A 16,258-nucleotide genomic window follows, 5' to 3' on the forward strand; every position below is an offset into this window, starting at 1 on the left:
GAGCTATCGATTACGTCGGAGTGAAAAAAAACGCGACGAACGAATTCGAACGAGCGAACGACGTTCGACGTTCGTACAAGGAGATTTCCAATTATCGGGAATAAGTCGGTGGAACGCTTGGAAAGCGAAATCTCAATGGAGTCTCATTGATTTCTACGAAGGAAGAGAGAGAGAGATGAAAGGAAGAGGAGGAGGAGGAGGAGGAGAAGCAACAGCTGAAGAGCGAGAAAGAAAGGGAAGCCCGACTCGAAGAAGCAGCGTAGAATTTTTCATTTTGACGAAACGTTCGCAACGCGCTGGATTAGAGAGGAGAGAGGATAAAAGAAGGAGGAAAACGTGTTGCGTTCGCGCTCCACGAAAGATAATATCCGCCTTGCATACTTATCCGCGATGAGGGGATTTCGCTCGCGTGGAATAGGGGTGGGATTATTTATCGTCCCGACTCTCGACCCCAACCTCGTGATAGTCCTCCTCTGGTCGCCGTGGTATAGACTAATGTGATTATACGATTTATCGTTTTGTTTGCTGATGACTGCGAAGAGACTAATAGCCTGGATGTTAATAGCAAATGGAAATGCTTCGGAGGGAGGGGGGGTGGAGAGATAGGGGTAGGAGAGAGATAATCCTGCCTTGGAATATATAGAAGATGAAAATATGACGGCTTTCTGCTGCTCGAGGTTTTGTTTGTTCCGAGATAGCGATGGAAATTTTAAAATTAAAAAGAAGAAACGTGTATTGCACGCTTTTTAAGAAAAATCTCTTTACGCGTTTTCTACGTTGATATTTTTAGGTAGAAATATTTCTATTGTGAAATTTTCATTAGACGAGGAACGATAATTTAAATATTCTTCTTGATTAATCCATTTGCTTTTTATTTTTAATCTACATTCTTTTTTCTTTTCTCCGCGTGGAGCAAAGTTTTGGTCCGCGAGACTATATCGTTGAAAATTTTTTGATTTCTTTTGACGATTTTTTCCTTTTTTTTTTTTTTTTTTTTTCCAGATAGACGAAACGTGAAACTCTTGGTCCGCTATTGTCACTTACCACGCTGCCAAATGGGAGTGCTGGCCGGATTGCTGTCCACCTCGCATTTCAAGCTGACGGACATCCCCTCGACGATCGGGATTCCAAAACCAGGCAAACGCGTTATCGCGAACGATGGAGTATCTGAAACAGGTATTAAGGTAATTATCACCGTCAGTCTCGATAGTCGAGTGTCTCGATCGCGTATCTATCATTAGAGGATAATAATCTCTGCAATAATCTTTTCTCCGATAATATCTCAACCGATTTCTGAATAAAAAAAATCACAAAAATCTTCCAATCAAAAAAGAGATTGCAGATTGCAAAAAATTGGCAAAGTTTCAAAATCAGAAAAAAAATTTGAAATCTCCATTCGCGTAAAATATCTGTATTTACATAGTGGACAGGGATCGTTATCATTATTATTAAATGGCGCGGTGAAGCTAGAACTCTCGATAAGACCAGAGCTTAGTATGTTAACGCAAATTGCATAATAATAAGATATCGCGAAATTTCGTGTTGAGTAGCTTGGGGCGTTAGGCTTAAGGAACAAGATTTGAAATGTGTCCTCTATATAAAAGTAAATTCTCTTTTTATCGAGGTACAGGGAAGAAAAGTCAATTAAGGGGTGGACCACGGTTACAAAGACCTTGTTCTTGTTAAGCGACACGAGGGAAGAATTTTTATCGTCATTCCCTTTCGAATCCTATTAACGATCCTATTTATCTTTCATTTACATGTGAAATTTTTCAAAAATTATAAATTGAATTGAATATACGAATTGAATTGAATATTATAAAAAAACAAGGAAAATTACACGAATAATTTTCACGCACACCTGTAACCTGAAATCTTTCGTTCAATTCCCAATTATCCCCCTGTGAACAATACCCCGATTCCATTGATACAACCGTTGAAATCGGGGGGGATGGCGACAAAGAGCGACAAAGAGCGACAAAGGACGACAAAAAGCTCGGATAGATAAAAATGGAAATATCGAGCGGAGCGAGAGGAAAAATCGCGCCGCACCGTAATAACCGAAACGAGCGGCGAGGAGGAAACGAGCCGCCACCCCCCTCCCTCCCACCACGAACATCAAGCCTACTAATCGGCAAAACGGAACTGCGCCTCTGACGAACGAGCCACCCTCTTTGTGGGCCGCGTTCCTGCCGCGCTACCAGCGTTCCTTCCGCGTCATTAACGTCCGACCTCGAATCTAGGTGACAGAATCGGGACGTGGATACGCGCACTTCTGTACGCGTGTTTATACCCTGAGCATAGCATCAGCGCGCGTGTGTACGTGTGACGGAATCGAAAGCGTTCGAACGAGCGTTTCGGGGCCGCGAGTAATTAACGAACAGCGTTAGGACAGCGAAGATTTTACGATCCGCGCGTGCTCGTTAAAATCCACCCGATCCTCTCCTATTTCGCCCGTTCACCTCTCCTTTTCTTTCCTCCTATTCTCTCGACGTTTGGTCAGATGGATGACGATGGTTCAATTCGTAGAGGGAGGGCGCAGGGGTTGTTGGCGCCTTCCCGCGTGAAATCAAAGCTTCCGTGGCGCCGTCCGAGCGTTTGGTCGCGCGTTACATCGCCCTGTTCGTTAATATTTCAGAGGGGCGGCGACGCGAGGCTGAGAGGGTGTCGAGGTCGCGAAATAAATTGGTGGTTCGGAAGGAAGAGGAGGAGGCGTGGTGGTGATGGGTCGAAGCGGCGTTGCAAGAGGAATGGAGACGAGTCGCGTGGGAGGTGGGCGAGAAGAGGTTTCCAAACACGCGAAAGAGGCAAAGGAGGAGGAAGGAAAAGCGAAGGAAAAAAAGGAGCGAAAGGGGGCCTTTCCCTCGCTTCGACTACCGGATGGCTCCAAGTTATTCACTCGGCTATAATAGTGCGGTGCTGAGACAATGCAAGCTTAATGAAAGCCTCGTCTGTCCCTTCGTCTCTCCTCTCTCTCTCTTCGTCTCTTTCCGGCTCCATTCTCACATTCTTCGTCACACCCGCTTTTATCCCTCCGTCTCTGTTATCCCTGCTCGTCTCGTCGAGCGCCGCCGCCCCTGTATAGTCCCTGCGCAGTGGCGTAAACACCAAACAAAGCAAACAATGAGACACAGAAGTGTCCCACAGACCTCGATCGCTTAATGAGAACTTTAAAGCGGCTTCGCAAACTACCAGTCTGTCTGTTTCAGACAGGATCACCCTACGATCTACACCAAACTTCCCTTGTGTATGTGTATGTGTATGCGTGTGCATCATAGATAGTTTCGAGGTTATCTGTATTGAATTCTAGTTTATACAACGAGGATCGTCGACGCTTTTTGGAGATCGAATTTTTCTTTTCTTCGTTATTAAAAAAGAAAAAAAAGAAAATATCGTATCGAAGTTCTCGTTGTCTTGTTAAAAAATTCGTGATAATAATTACTACGCTGACTGTATCGATCGTGTCGTACACTCCATACTGTCTATAAAAAATATAACGAAATATACAATTTTTCCCGTTATATCGAGCGGCATTCCGCGTTCGATATATCCGAGCGAAAATATTTACACGCAACCGGTAATGCAAGGGTAACCGTTCATTAAATAATAGCGACACGTTGCCAGAATTGACCCAGGTATTTCTAAAGCAACCACCGTGTGTACAAACACACGCACACATACATACCGCAAACACACGCTCGCAGCGGTTGCCTTACGTGTTCTCTCTCCCAGTTTGCACACTGCGCCCCACACCCCGAATAAATCGCACGTCCGGGACTCGTTCGAACGCGAAATTCCTGCTCCATTTCTCCTGCGCGCCCTGTGCAATTCCCTTTACTCCGGTCATGAATTAACGGGGAGAGTCGAAAACGATGGCAGATTTTTGCACCGCGCCCTCGCTTCCCGAAGAGTGGCGAAGGAAAGGGGTGAAGAAGAAGGAAAGGAGGGGCGCGTCTTGAAAGAAATTTTTCCACCGAGCCTCGGTGGAACGCTCGTAAACCTTGTACGGGCCGTTAAGCAAACCTATACATCGGCGAACGAGGAGGAGAAAGGAGGGGGGATGGTTTTTCGCGAGGGCACGCACCATAGTTGCGTGGAGCTACGTGAAAAAAGAAGGGACGTACGAGTGTTCGACCGCGAGTGCGCCGTAATTTGTATCGCGAGATAGCTGTTGCCAGCAACCGTGTTGCGGTCAAAGGGAATTCCTCTCGTCTGGAATTTCAGATCGAAACGAGAGAAAGAGAGAGAGAGGGAAAATGGATAAAAAAGGGAGGAGGGGAAAAAAGAGGATGGATCGAAACGAATCGAACGAATCGATCGTTGTTTTCCTTATTAGATTCAAGTGTTTTTATAATACGATTAGATATGGTTGTTCCTGAATTCAATTTTCGTACAATTGGTGTATAATCGGTAGTACGAAAGATTATTAAGATTATTTCTTCGTTGGAATTGTGAAACAAATTTAGCAGAAATTTTGTAGCAGGAGATTGGAAACGATTGGATATCGACAGTTGATTAGTCGATGGAAGAACTTTTATTAGAATAAAGGGGAAAGTTTTGGATGGAATCGACACTATGTATTCTAAGCCAGCATCGTGATGCAGTGATTCGACTTTGTTATTAACGAAACAATAGGCGAGCGCAAATATTTGCCCGTCACACGTTCACCACGACGAACGCACGAGGCACGCGCGTCCTCCCCGAATGGAAACTATCGCGAAAACTCGTTTATCCGGGAAAAATCGTGACCCGACTGTTAAACGATTCTTTGATGATCGAACGTTGGTATGTTGAAGTAGTGCTGTGCAAATTAAGCATGCAACGTGTTACCATTTCGTATTGAATTTAGTTGAGCTTTTAACGATATTACGAAATGGATGTTCGAAATGATTGCAGTTAACAATTTTGGAGAGAGAGATTTTTGAAAAAAAAAAAAAAAAAAAAAAAAAANNNNAAAAAAAAAAAAAAAAAAAAAAAAAAAAAAGGAAGGAATTTTTATGTATGGAAACGGCAAGTTGCTATCTATTTTCGAGATGAAAAATAAAGAATAATTTTATGAATTGTTTCGCGATGTTATAACGAAAAAGTTTACAAATAGTTGTTCAAATTCAAAAAGGCGGATTCTATCCAATCTAGACGATCAGATGGAAATGGATGCGTTCTGCGTGATGGAAGCATCGATCGTACGAAATCGATCGATCAATCGTCGAGTGAATCAGACAGTTAACACTCGGTAATCAGCATGCATCGTTGAATTTGTTTCAAAGAGATACGTAATCCGGTGTAAAAACACACATTCCGATTCCTCTGAAAACCTGTGCTATTGTCGAAAGATTGTAATTCTCTCGTGTAGAGAGAAAATAGTAAATCAATCATCACGTTTTTTAAAATTTTAATCTCTCAAATAAATAAATCGTGCGCATATAAAAATTTCAAACATAATTTACAAAATGTGTAAATGTTTTTCTCTCGCGTGCTCGTTTCTAAATCGTAATACGTAAAAAAAAAAAAGATTATTTATCTTTGTTACAAATTCAATTATCTTATATATAAATGGAAATCCATATCGATAAAAAAATAATTCAAGCGAATATTACAGTTCCATTTTACAACGACATAGGATACTCTATTAATAAAAATCTCAAAAAAAAAAAAAAATCAAACAATAGAAAGCGATAAAAAGAATCTTCTTTGCCTAATATTTAAAAAAAAAAGAAGAAGAATGCGGTTTCAAAAGATGAAGATTAAAAAGAAAACTAACTTAACAACGGAAGGAAAAAATGACAATTTTTATCACTCGATAAAATTAAACGGAATATAAGGGAAGCAATTTGACATTTTATATACGCCACTCGAATTCGCTTGGAAACGATATCTGGAACAAGAAGAGGGCGTAATTAAGCGTTTCAGTTCTATTGGACGATTCCATTAAAGGAATGCATTCTCACCCATGGGGATGAGATCGAGGGAGATCGACGGAGCACGCAATGCTCGCCTCGTAACCAAGTTTAAGTTCTAGTTTATTGGATCACCGACGGTCACCGTGTCGGAGGGCTCTAAGCCTCTGAAACGCGGCGCGAACTGTTGCTCGATTGTTACGGATATCCGATGCGCCGTTTCTCCACCATTTCGTTCAACGCGCATTCGAGCTTCGAGTTTCGAAATCAACTCGTTCCCTGGTCGCGAGGGATGAATTAATGGGACTAAAATACATACATGCGTTTCGCGTAATAGTTTCACGGTTAAAAGCAGGTGGCGTAGTTTTGCATGTTTTAAGAGGTCGGGTAGTGCAGTGAAACGGTCGAAGGACGTATAACGGTTTACGGATGGTTAATTAGGCAACAGTTTAATTGGGTAAGGGGTTATAATGTCGTTGTAAAATAGAGGAGAATAAACGAGGAAGGATGTTTGCTCTCGTGAATTCAGCAGTGAGGCTTGCTGGCATTAAACGTAGGGACACCTAGCGGAAACCTAGTTAGAAGATGATTCGTATGAATAAGATGATTAGGCAAGAAGGTACTATATACGTGTGTGCTCTATGTTACGTTACTGTGAACGCTCTTGACGATAAATGTGGAATTTAAATGGCGAAATTTACGAATAGTATTAAGAGTATTTTGCTTTTTTTCTAATTTTTATTAACAATGAGTCAATAAAGTTAAAGGAGGGGAATAATAAAAATTGTAAGAATAGCAGAGTGGATTTATGATGAGATGTTGAAAAACACGTCTAATGATGCGATTCCTTACGCAATGGAAATCTCTATGAAATATCCCATCATCCTCAAACTTCAGAAACTATATTCCTCGAAGTGGTTCCAATCGCAAATCTTCTCCGGTCTTTATTTTTCTTTCGTAATAAAAGACACAGCGTAAAAAGCGTATGATGCGATGCGATATTTCTCCTTGCCGTATAAAAAGAAAAAAAGAAAAAGAAAAAGATCGTAACGCTTAGATGGTACGCGAGAAATATGAAATGGCGAGGAAAAGAAGACGAGATCGAGGGGAAGGCGATAAAGAAAGGGAGTGATACGAGAATGAGAGGATTCGAATAAATGATCCTGCGAATCATAGTAGTAAGTAACTTGGACGTAGTAGTAAATTGTAATCGTAAGTTCGTGCAGTTTCCCGATCTGAAGTTTGTAGTTAGCCTCCAAGGTATTATCCGGAGGAACCGTTGTACCCTCGCTACCTGGTAGCTAAGCATTCTCCTGTTTCTACCTAATTACCAAGTATCAAGTAAGCTTCATAAAGCTGCTATTAATCTTGCTCAAGCAACACCGAAATCCATAGAGTATCGCGACACCATCCTGAACGTTCGCACGATCCATTCAATGACAATGTCTCCGTTTCAAATTTCCAATTTGCAAAATGGATCTCGAAATTTTAGATTACGAAACGAACGATGGAGATATCGAGAAAAATTGGATCGATTTTTTTATAAACATTGTAAATATCTGTGCAAAGTGTAAATTTAAACGCGTGTAATGCTAGTAGTACGAGTCAACGAACAGATCGGTCCAAACACTCGTCGAAAAGAAGGAAAGCGAAATTTTAGATTTCAAAACGAGCATGGATCGATATTTGTGCAAAGTGTAAATAATTTAAACGCGTGTAATGCTAGTACGAATCAACGAATACAAGATCGATTGAAAGTGGTCGAAAAGAAGGAAAGCGAAATTTTAGATTTCGAAACGACCATAGACAAAAATATGAATCGATATTTGTTAATACCTGTGCAAAGTGTAAATTTGAACGCGTGTAATGCTAGTAGTCAACGAGTCAACGAGTACGAGATCGGTCGAAACAGTAGTCGAAAAGAAGGAAAGCGAAATTTTAGACTTCGAAAGGAGCATGGAGATATCGAAAAACGTGGATCGATATTTGTAATATAAGTGTTAATACCTGTGCAAAATATAAAAAACGTGTATAATGCTAGTAGTACGAGTCAACGAGTACGAGATCGTTCGAAGCAGTGGTCGAAAAGAAGGAAAGCGAAATTTTAGATTTCGAAACGACCATAGACAAAAATATGAATCGATATTTGTTAAAACCTGTGCAAAGTGTAAATTTAAACGCGTGTAATGCTAGTAGTCGACGAGTCAACGAGATCGGTCGAAACAGTGGCCGAAAAGGAGGAAAGCGATCGAAAGCGAAAAACTTAAACTTTTCGTTTTGCCCCATAATTTTTCTCTCCCCAACTTCTGTACGCGGCCGCGTACGGAAAAGTTTCATCCGGAGATAAGATATCGTAATACCAGCGCATTTATCTCCCCCGTACATTCCTTCCTTACATTTTTAAAACCCGGTGACTCTTTTATAACCGACCCATTCCTCTCGGCCACAATCGAAACGGCGTCGCTTCTCCTCTCCCGCCAACGATCTTCCCGGGAGGCGAAGAAAGGGGAGGCGAAGAAAGGGGAGGCGAAGAAAGGGGAGGCGAGATGCCGCGTACGATTTCCATTTCTGGCGGCGACAACCGGCAGACAACCGATAACAAGCCGCGCACGCGTTTCCGCGGCGAACCGTAGAACGCATCTGAATTCACGGCGCGGATCTCGCGCCCTCGTAACAATTTTCATTAAACGACCTCAATACAGGGGATTGTACAGTTGAATGCGGCGTTCATCAGGCTTGGTGGTACGTCGGTATCGAGGCGGAGCTCGAGCGTGTCTCGGTCGCTCGGAATGGGCCGGAAAGGGGAAACGATATTATACAGGCAAAGTTGCCCCCAACTGAATGAAGGAGGCGCGGCGTTGTTTCGTAAATTTGCAACTTACTTTCGATTTCAGTTCCCGTCGTTGTAATTCAGTCTCGACTCTGTTCCTGTTATTCGAAATAGGATCGGACGCTGCGCGAGCGCTTTGATTAAAATCAACCCAAATCATTTACTTTTTGGATCGAAGAGAAAAAAGAAGAGCGAAAGAGGTTTAATATATAAGTTGTGCGTTTAGTATATAAGAGCGAGTACTTTCGGAGAATTGTCACTGACTTTTCAGAGGTGCAATCGTTCTGATGGCCAGTGCGGAATATAAAAGGAGGAAGAATCAAAGGAAATATGAAGGTGGAAATTAAAGATATATATCTGTACACGTGTATTACATGTATATATGGAGAAATGAGGAGAGAGGGTAAATTGGAGGAAATAGAGTTGGTAGGAACATACAAAGCAAATCGCGTCCTAATTAGAAGATAACATCCGTACTTGTGGGTACTGTGGAACGTGTGCGAGTGCCTCGCGTGATTTACGAGATTGTCACGAGATAATCAACGAACGAGTTTGTCACGATCGCGCAAGTCCTCCACCGTTACTATGGAAATAGCTTCTCGAAACGTCGCGATAATTAACCGGCCCCAATTGACATGGTCCGGAGAGAGCGCGATCCATCTGAGGGGGCGAGACAGAGACCCCGATACACGTGTAACGCGTGCACACGGTGTGCAAATGTTGCAAGGGGGGCTGATATCGTGGAACAAGAGGGCAGGAGGAACGATTGGAAGGATCGTGTTGTATAATTCATAGATGGAGACAGAGACGAAACGGAAGGGAGGGGAAAGTTAGGAGGGAAGAAAGATGGGGAGGGAATATAAATAGGGAGAAAGAGTTTGGTGGAAAAAGGTTTTGATGAAAACCGTAGATGTGGGCCAATTGGGATATAAGACTATCGAGAAACGATTAATTCCGGAAGAGGATCATCGGATGAGAAGCGATATTACCCGGGGGAGACCTTTAATTCAACCTAATTGCTCGTTTATGCGAATCTTTGAAATATTCATGAAGCTTTATGAGAATTTTTTTATCCTCGCGCCGCTCCTTTTGAACTGTATTCCTCCACGGGGATAGGAAAGGTACACCGTAGGTCCGTAGGTTCAATCATTCAAGTGACAAGAAAGGAAACGACAAACGATTGATGATAGTGGAGAACTCGACTTTTACCAAAGTTATTATAGCCGAGAAAGATTAAACGGTTTTTACGAGATATAGATTTTTTTTCGAAGAATTGTAGTTTTCATAAAAGAATTTCAACTTGGAAATTGTTCGATGAATAATTTTCGATAATGATTTTAGACTCTAGAAGAAGGATTATCCAATTGATGTAATTGCAAACTAAATAATAAAAGTTTGAATGATCGAAGACACGAAAGTCCTTTTATAAAAAGGAACGGATGAATTTTGACGGTTGCCGATATATTTGATAACATAACATCACGTACACGGATAGATTAGACGATGCTTGGTGTTTATTTCTTGAAAAAAATGACGGATATAAAATCGCTGATTGCGAGTTTAAACGGTTTGAGCGAAGAATAAGACGGGAAAATAGATAAAGAATAGAATCGCGGAGGATATCGAGAAATAAAAATTTATGGGGAAACAGGATTTCATCTCTATCGGCCACGATGTATATACATCGAGAATCTCGCGAGAAAAGAAAGATCCTCGAGAGATGTAAAGATATTGTTGGAAAATTGTTGGAGACCATGAATATTTAGAAAAACAGTGAATTTCAAGGAAAGAGAGACGCGATGTAGTAACTGATTCCCTTCCCCTCGTCCCCCTCCCTCCTCTTTTTTTTTTTCTTTCCCTCTTTCTGGCAGTTCATCTGGAAGAAAAAAGCGAAAGAGAGTACTTATGTCGAGTGATGGTATCGGTAGGTGTGGTAAAAACCACAGATAGTTAGTTCCGGGTTTTCTTCCTTGAAACAAATTGCATTTAAAGAGGAACAACGCCGGTTGAGTTTCGCAGTTAAATCTAATTGGATAGCTTTGAGCCAGTTTTTGCGGCCGCGGCCCAATAAAACGTCCGTCGGGAAGAGGAAGAGGGGGAAGGGGGAGGGGGAGGGGGGGGGGAGAGGAGGGTTTAAAGTTTTCCATGCCGACCGAGTCGCAGGAAATCAAATTGTTAGAGCGTGTTTCGCAAGTGTCGCGATATTTCCTGCGTGCGCGACCAACCTTGCACCGGATCAAACAGATTGGATTTTCACTCGGTTTCGGAAACGTTGACCTGCAACGGGGATACTATCGCCGGGTGACCGGTGGAGAGACTGGCCCCCGAGCTATCCTCCCTTTTAGAAAATCCTTTGAAAGGGCACAACAGCCATGAAATACAGGTAGTACCGTTTCAATTAATCGACTAATGAAATGGTTGGGAAGAAAAAAAGAAAATAGATGGAAAAAGGAGAGAGAGAGAGAGAGAGAGGAGAGAGAGAGGAGAGAGAAGGAGGAGAAGAGGACACAAAAGTGGAGGAAGTCAAAGCGTAGCGAGCAAACCTTTCAACGTTTCCGCGCTGATACAGGGAAGCGGGCAGTTGGCCTCGAGCGAGCTTACATCGTTTGAATTTCCGAATGGGCCGAATACAAGGAGAGAGAGAGAGAGAGAGAGAGAGAGAGAGAGAGAGAGAGAGAGAGAAAAGGAAAAAAAGAAAAAAAAAGGGAAACGAGGAAACGTATCAATGCGTGTTGGTGTATGCGTGTTGGCAAGAGTGTGGATGAAAAGAGACGGAGCAGGTTGGGAAAAAGAAAATCGTCAGCGCGTTACTTTAACGAAGGATCGTTGGAGCATCGAGGACGATCGTTCATTTTGCGCGTACGCCAGCTTTTTTCTGGTGTTGGAAATTACGCAACTGCTGGTTCAGGAGGTCGATGAGGGTAGGGGGAGGAAGGGATGGCGATGGTGGTGGAAAAAGTAGGGAAAAAGTAGGGAGCGGGAGTGGAACAAGCGGGAGTGGAGATAGGTCGACGTCGAGCGAAGGAAAAAGGAAGCGGGCGAGCAGGAAGGAAGCGGTGAAACTGATACAAACGCGACGATACGACGAAATAAACGGTGGAGAGAGGAGAGATCGAATGCACGGCGTGTATCGTGCTTTGCTCGCTCGCTTTGGGCCAGTTGGCGCGGAAAAAAACGCTTGCCGGTGACCGAGCATAAATAACTGGCCATCTCTGGGGGAGAGAAGCTTGATCGATATGTTCCGGTTATTAATAAGTAATCGTGAAATCTGTGCGATCGATCGAAAGAGAGAGAGAGTAGTAGCGGGGTTCGCGTTTACGCAGAGAATTCAATGGATATCATTCAAATATTCGGAAAATTCGATGTGAAATTTTATCAATGTGAAACTCGTAAGAAGAAATGTAATTTTAGAAATATTTAATTTGTCGAAGGAATATAGTTGAAGAATTCGAATCCGTCTGACGACACGCCGGACACGGAATTAATTAGACTTTAAGTTGATCGGCTTAAGACTGAGAAGTTAACTGAGAAGTTGACTGCCCGAGATCTTCACCGGTTCCAGTTTTTATCTATGTTATATACGTTAGATTGAGAAAAGCCTGAAAATTTGTTTCCCCGGGTTTGATTAAGTGCCTCCTTAAATCACTTCTTTTTTTCCTCCTCCCTCTCCTAACTAGCATGCTCTCGAGAAAAGACAAAAGAGTCACGAAACTTTCAGTATCCGCATCTTTCTAGAGCCATCAAGTTTATAAATCTAGGTAATTAACTCTGGAGGAAGAAGTGTCCGGTTCTATCAAGCAAATGCCTTAAGGGGGCGAACTTTCCTTACAGATCTTTGAACATTGTTTAAGAAATATTTCCTTCCGGTAAAACATTCGCTATTGTTTTTTTGCTTAATTATACACTTCATTTAACCTTTTGACGAGATTCTCGCAAATCTCTTCCCTTCGATGTATATACAATTTTTTCCCAAACCGAATAATTTTTTAGAATAGAACGAGTGTTTTATAAAAAAAAAAAAAAACGTAAAGTTATTTTTCGCTAAGGATTTTAAAATAGTTTTCCTTCGCGAATAAATTCCAAATATTTCAAATATATATTTTTATCCGTTCCATTAAATAAAAGCATAATAATCTTGATAATCTGAACGCATTAACGCAGGTGAAATTTCGGTTGAGCGTTCCCTAGGCGCGAGTAAAAGGGAGGGCAAAAAAAAATTTCTCTAACAATTTGAGGCTGTTATCGCGTCGCGCACTGCAGCGGAGAAGCTGTGCGCTTCGCGGTTTCCAGGGACAAAAGCGCGAAACGTTATGATGTTCAGACAGAGATTGTGCTTCAGTGTCCACGACCTGTCTCGTTCCGCGCGAATGTTTTCGCTTTTGGCATTTCGTACCATCGTAATCCTGGACTTAGGACGCGACATTTTACCACCTCTATCCCCCCCCCCTCCTTTAGATTCTACTTACAAAGCGTGGCTTTAAGCCATTGAAAATTGAACCTGAATTCCTGAAATCGCGTTAATCCCTTTCGATCTACTTTTCTAACTTTAATTGAAATTTCTCTCGATTCTCATCGTAAGTTCGCACGATACGATACGATTATTTCTTCTAATTCGATCAATTAATTTTATCCAACGCGATTAATAAAAAAAAAATTTTTCCCTTTCTTTTAAACATTCTCTTTCTCCTCCATCCCATTTCTCTGATTAAAAAAAAAAAAAAAAAAAAAACTCCATTCGCATCCACACAGATTTAAACGTAGATTATATTCAATCTCTTAGAGACTCCTCTCTATCTTTCTCCTCGAACAAGAGCCCCCTAAAACGATTGAACGTATACCGGCGTGAAGGAATTGCCGCGACGCACGCAACTGCGATGGAACACGTTGTCATCGTGATGTTGGATCCCTCGTTACACCGAGCTTCCATGAACGAGCGACAAAGGGGGAGGGAGACGACGACATCGAAGAACTCGACGGGAAAGTAACCCTTCGTCGTAACTCGTGTCGGCCATTTCGGTTCACGGCGGAACGACGATTTACATGGGCCGTAACCGCGGAAAGGATTTTTCGGGAAATTGGATGTTACTCTCGTTCACTGTTTTTGTTTTCGCCACGCTCCTTGGGTAGGGTTTAAGCCTGATTTTCGAATGATTTTGGCCGAATAAAAAAGGAAAAAAAAAAAGGAAAATTCAGGAAAGAACGTAGGGGTTGCGGGGTAAGCTCGTATTTATTGAGAGATAAGCTGGTATTTATTTAGGTTTACGAGGGATGGTTTTGGTAGTGGCGGCGGCGGCGGTGGTTTATCGGATAGAAGGAAGAATGTGCTTCCAAGATATCGATTGAGGGGTAGGAAATACTTTTTGGAAATTAGGGTTTGATACGGGGATAATTCCATGAGATTGGATGTTGTCTGTTTTGCAGTACTGTGTTATACTGCTCTTATATTTTACTATCCTCCGTGTATTTTATTATTTCAATCAGAATTCTCTCCTTTCTCTCTCCAACATTGTGGATAGTTTCTTGAAATTGTTTCGAATTCCCGAACGAAACGAAAGTTACGAGTTTTTCTCCTTCCTTGGATTCAAGATTTTCTTTTTCTTAGATTTAAAAATAAAAAAAAAAAAAAAAAAAGAGGGAAGGAAATCATCGAACAAACAATTTTATTCGCCTCGAGTCAAATTTCCTCTTAATAATGATAAATTTCCTTCTATTAGCTTTCTAAAATTTCAAACTCGGGTCGATACGTATATTCGAGAAATCGAGGGAAAACGAGAGCAAGCAATAATTAATAATTTTCCCATTATTATTACCCTTATTACACCTGGATATTCTTCCAACCGAATTCCCTTCTACGAAACCTTCCCTTCCCCTCCTCTCCCCTCCCCGAAACGAGTGTCGACGCGAACGTTACATCGTGATGCGAGCACCGACAAGGATTTTAACATTTTCGCCAATTTCGGTGACAAAGGGAGCGCCACGATGCCTTCCCCTCGTCAGCGATTCCGCGAGCGGACGTGCCATAGCGCGGGAATTTGAAATTCAGATTAATACGGAACGCGTTCATCGTTAACACTGCAAAGGTCTACCTGGCTGTGCATTACCATACACGCGCGTCCGGATACGAACATGCACAACCTATATACACACATCTATATTATATAAACGTATACACACACACACACACACACACACACACACACACACACACACACACGTACGATCCAGGCTTCCTTCCATCTCGCGCGCATATGATTTCGCGGTTGTGTTTACCTGTCTCACGGCTGGTTGACGAAACTCGGGAATCGGGGCGAGGATTTCAATGAAGACGCGACACGTCGCAAGATCGTTCGCCGAGCATTTTCGAAATAAATTCCACGCGTTCGCCGAGCGTGAATTGTAAACGCGGTAACATCGTTGCATCTTATGAGCACGCGGTTCCATTTTGCGCTTAGTTCGCGGAAGTGGAATGGAAGGAAGGAAGGATAACGATCGAATTGCGAGGATAGTTGTTGAAGCTTGGTTTTAGGCGTGATAAAGGGATAGGAATTTTATTCTTTTTCGTTTCGAAAAAGGAGAGTTTAGAAACGTGGATATTATAAGAGAGTGGAGGAAAACACATATCGATGGTCTGTTTTTTTAGAATATTTATATTAGATATCCAAGAGTGGTTTTTTTTTTTAATGATAAAGGAATATATAATTCGAAAGTTTTTTTTTTTGTTCAACTCTTTTCTGAAATTCTTCTCGTTTAATCCGAACAATCGTCCATGAAGAAGTAAAAACAGAGAGAAAGAGAGAGAGAGAGAGAGAAAGAGTTGATGAGGAGGTTTTTCACTTCGCAAAATCGTGACTTTTATAAAATCGTATTATTCCTCTTCTTCTTTAATTTATCTTAACGAAATGAAATTTTCTCGGTTACGTTGAAATATTCTGATTTTCTTGATTTAAATATTAGACTTTACGTATTTCACGGTTTATTTCATGGATTTTTCTACGCGTGTCTTTAATTATTCCCGGCTCTAAAGATATATATATATATATATAAAAACTCTAAAGTCTGATGATTATAAAAATAGAGGCATAGAGAGTCGACCTTCTTCCTCCTTTTCCCCCAAGATTTTCCCGAAAGCAAATATTTCTCCAAATGTATCTCGAGCATAAAGAACACTTTGAAGGAATAAAATTTCGCACAGCGGTAAATATCCCCGTCACCTAAATTCCCTCGAAACCCAACCGGATCGAATGGGAAGGCGTCCGGTTTCTAATGGTTTTCTGGACGTCTCGTGGAATTATGCGAGTCTAATCCCTGCGGCGGCTGTGGAAATCCGCTAAGCGGGATTCACGAGCCTTCTCCTAGTCGCCGTTTCCACCACGACGACCACGATTTGGCGTCGTCGTTCGAGGGAGAAGGAAGAGAAAAAGCGTGAGAACGAGATCGTAATGACGATTGTTGGAACGAATATCATATTTAAAGGAGAAAAGAATATCTACGATTGTCAAATTGTTCTGAAAAAAGTGATAAAGTGGAAACG

At 41.9% G+C, this 16,258-nt stretch overlaps 1 protein-coding gene across 2 annotated transcripts in view; it reads right to left on the reverse strand.

The window, feature by feature from the left end:
* The window catches only part of LOC122718400 (hemicentin-2), a 297,858-nt gene that overhangs the window by 82,223 nt on the left and 199,377 nt on the right, over positions 1 to 16,258 (reverse strand). For both annotated transcript variants that reach the window (XM_043943410.1, XM_043943409.1), the window contains one exon: positions 1,045 to 1,167. In XM_043943410.1, coding sequence (XP_043799345.1) covers positions 1,045 to 1,167 — 123 coding nt within the window. The remainder of the gene's footprint in view (positions 1 to 1,044; positions 1,168 to 16,258) is intronic.

This window comes from Apis laboriosa, unplaced genomic scaffold, assembly GCF_014066325.1.
Source record: "Apis laboriosa isolate Shangri-la unplaced genomic scaffold, ASM1406632v1 scaffold63_cov154, whole genome shotgun sequence".
NCBI lineage: Eukaryota > Metazoa > Arthropoda > Insecta > Hymenoptera > Apidae > Apis > Apis laboriosa.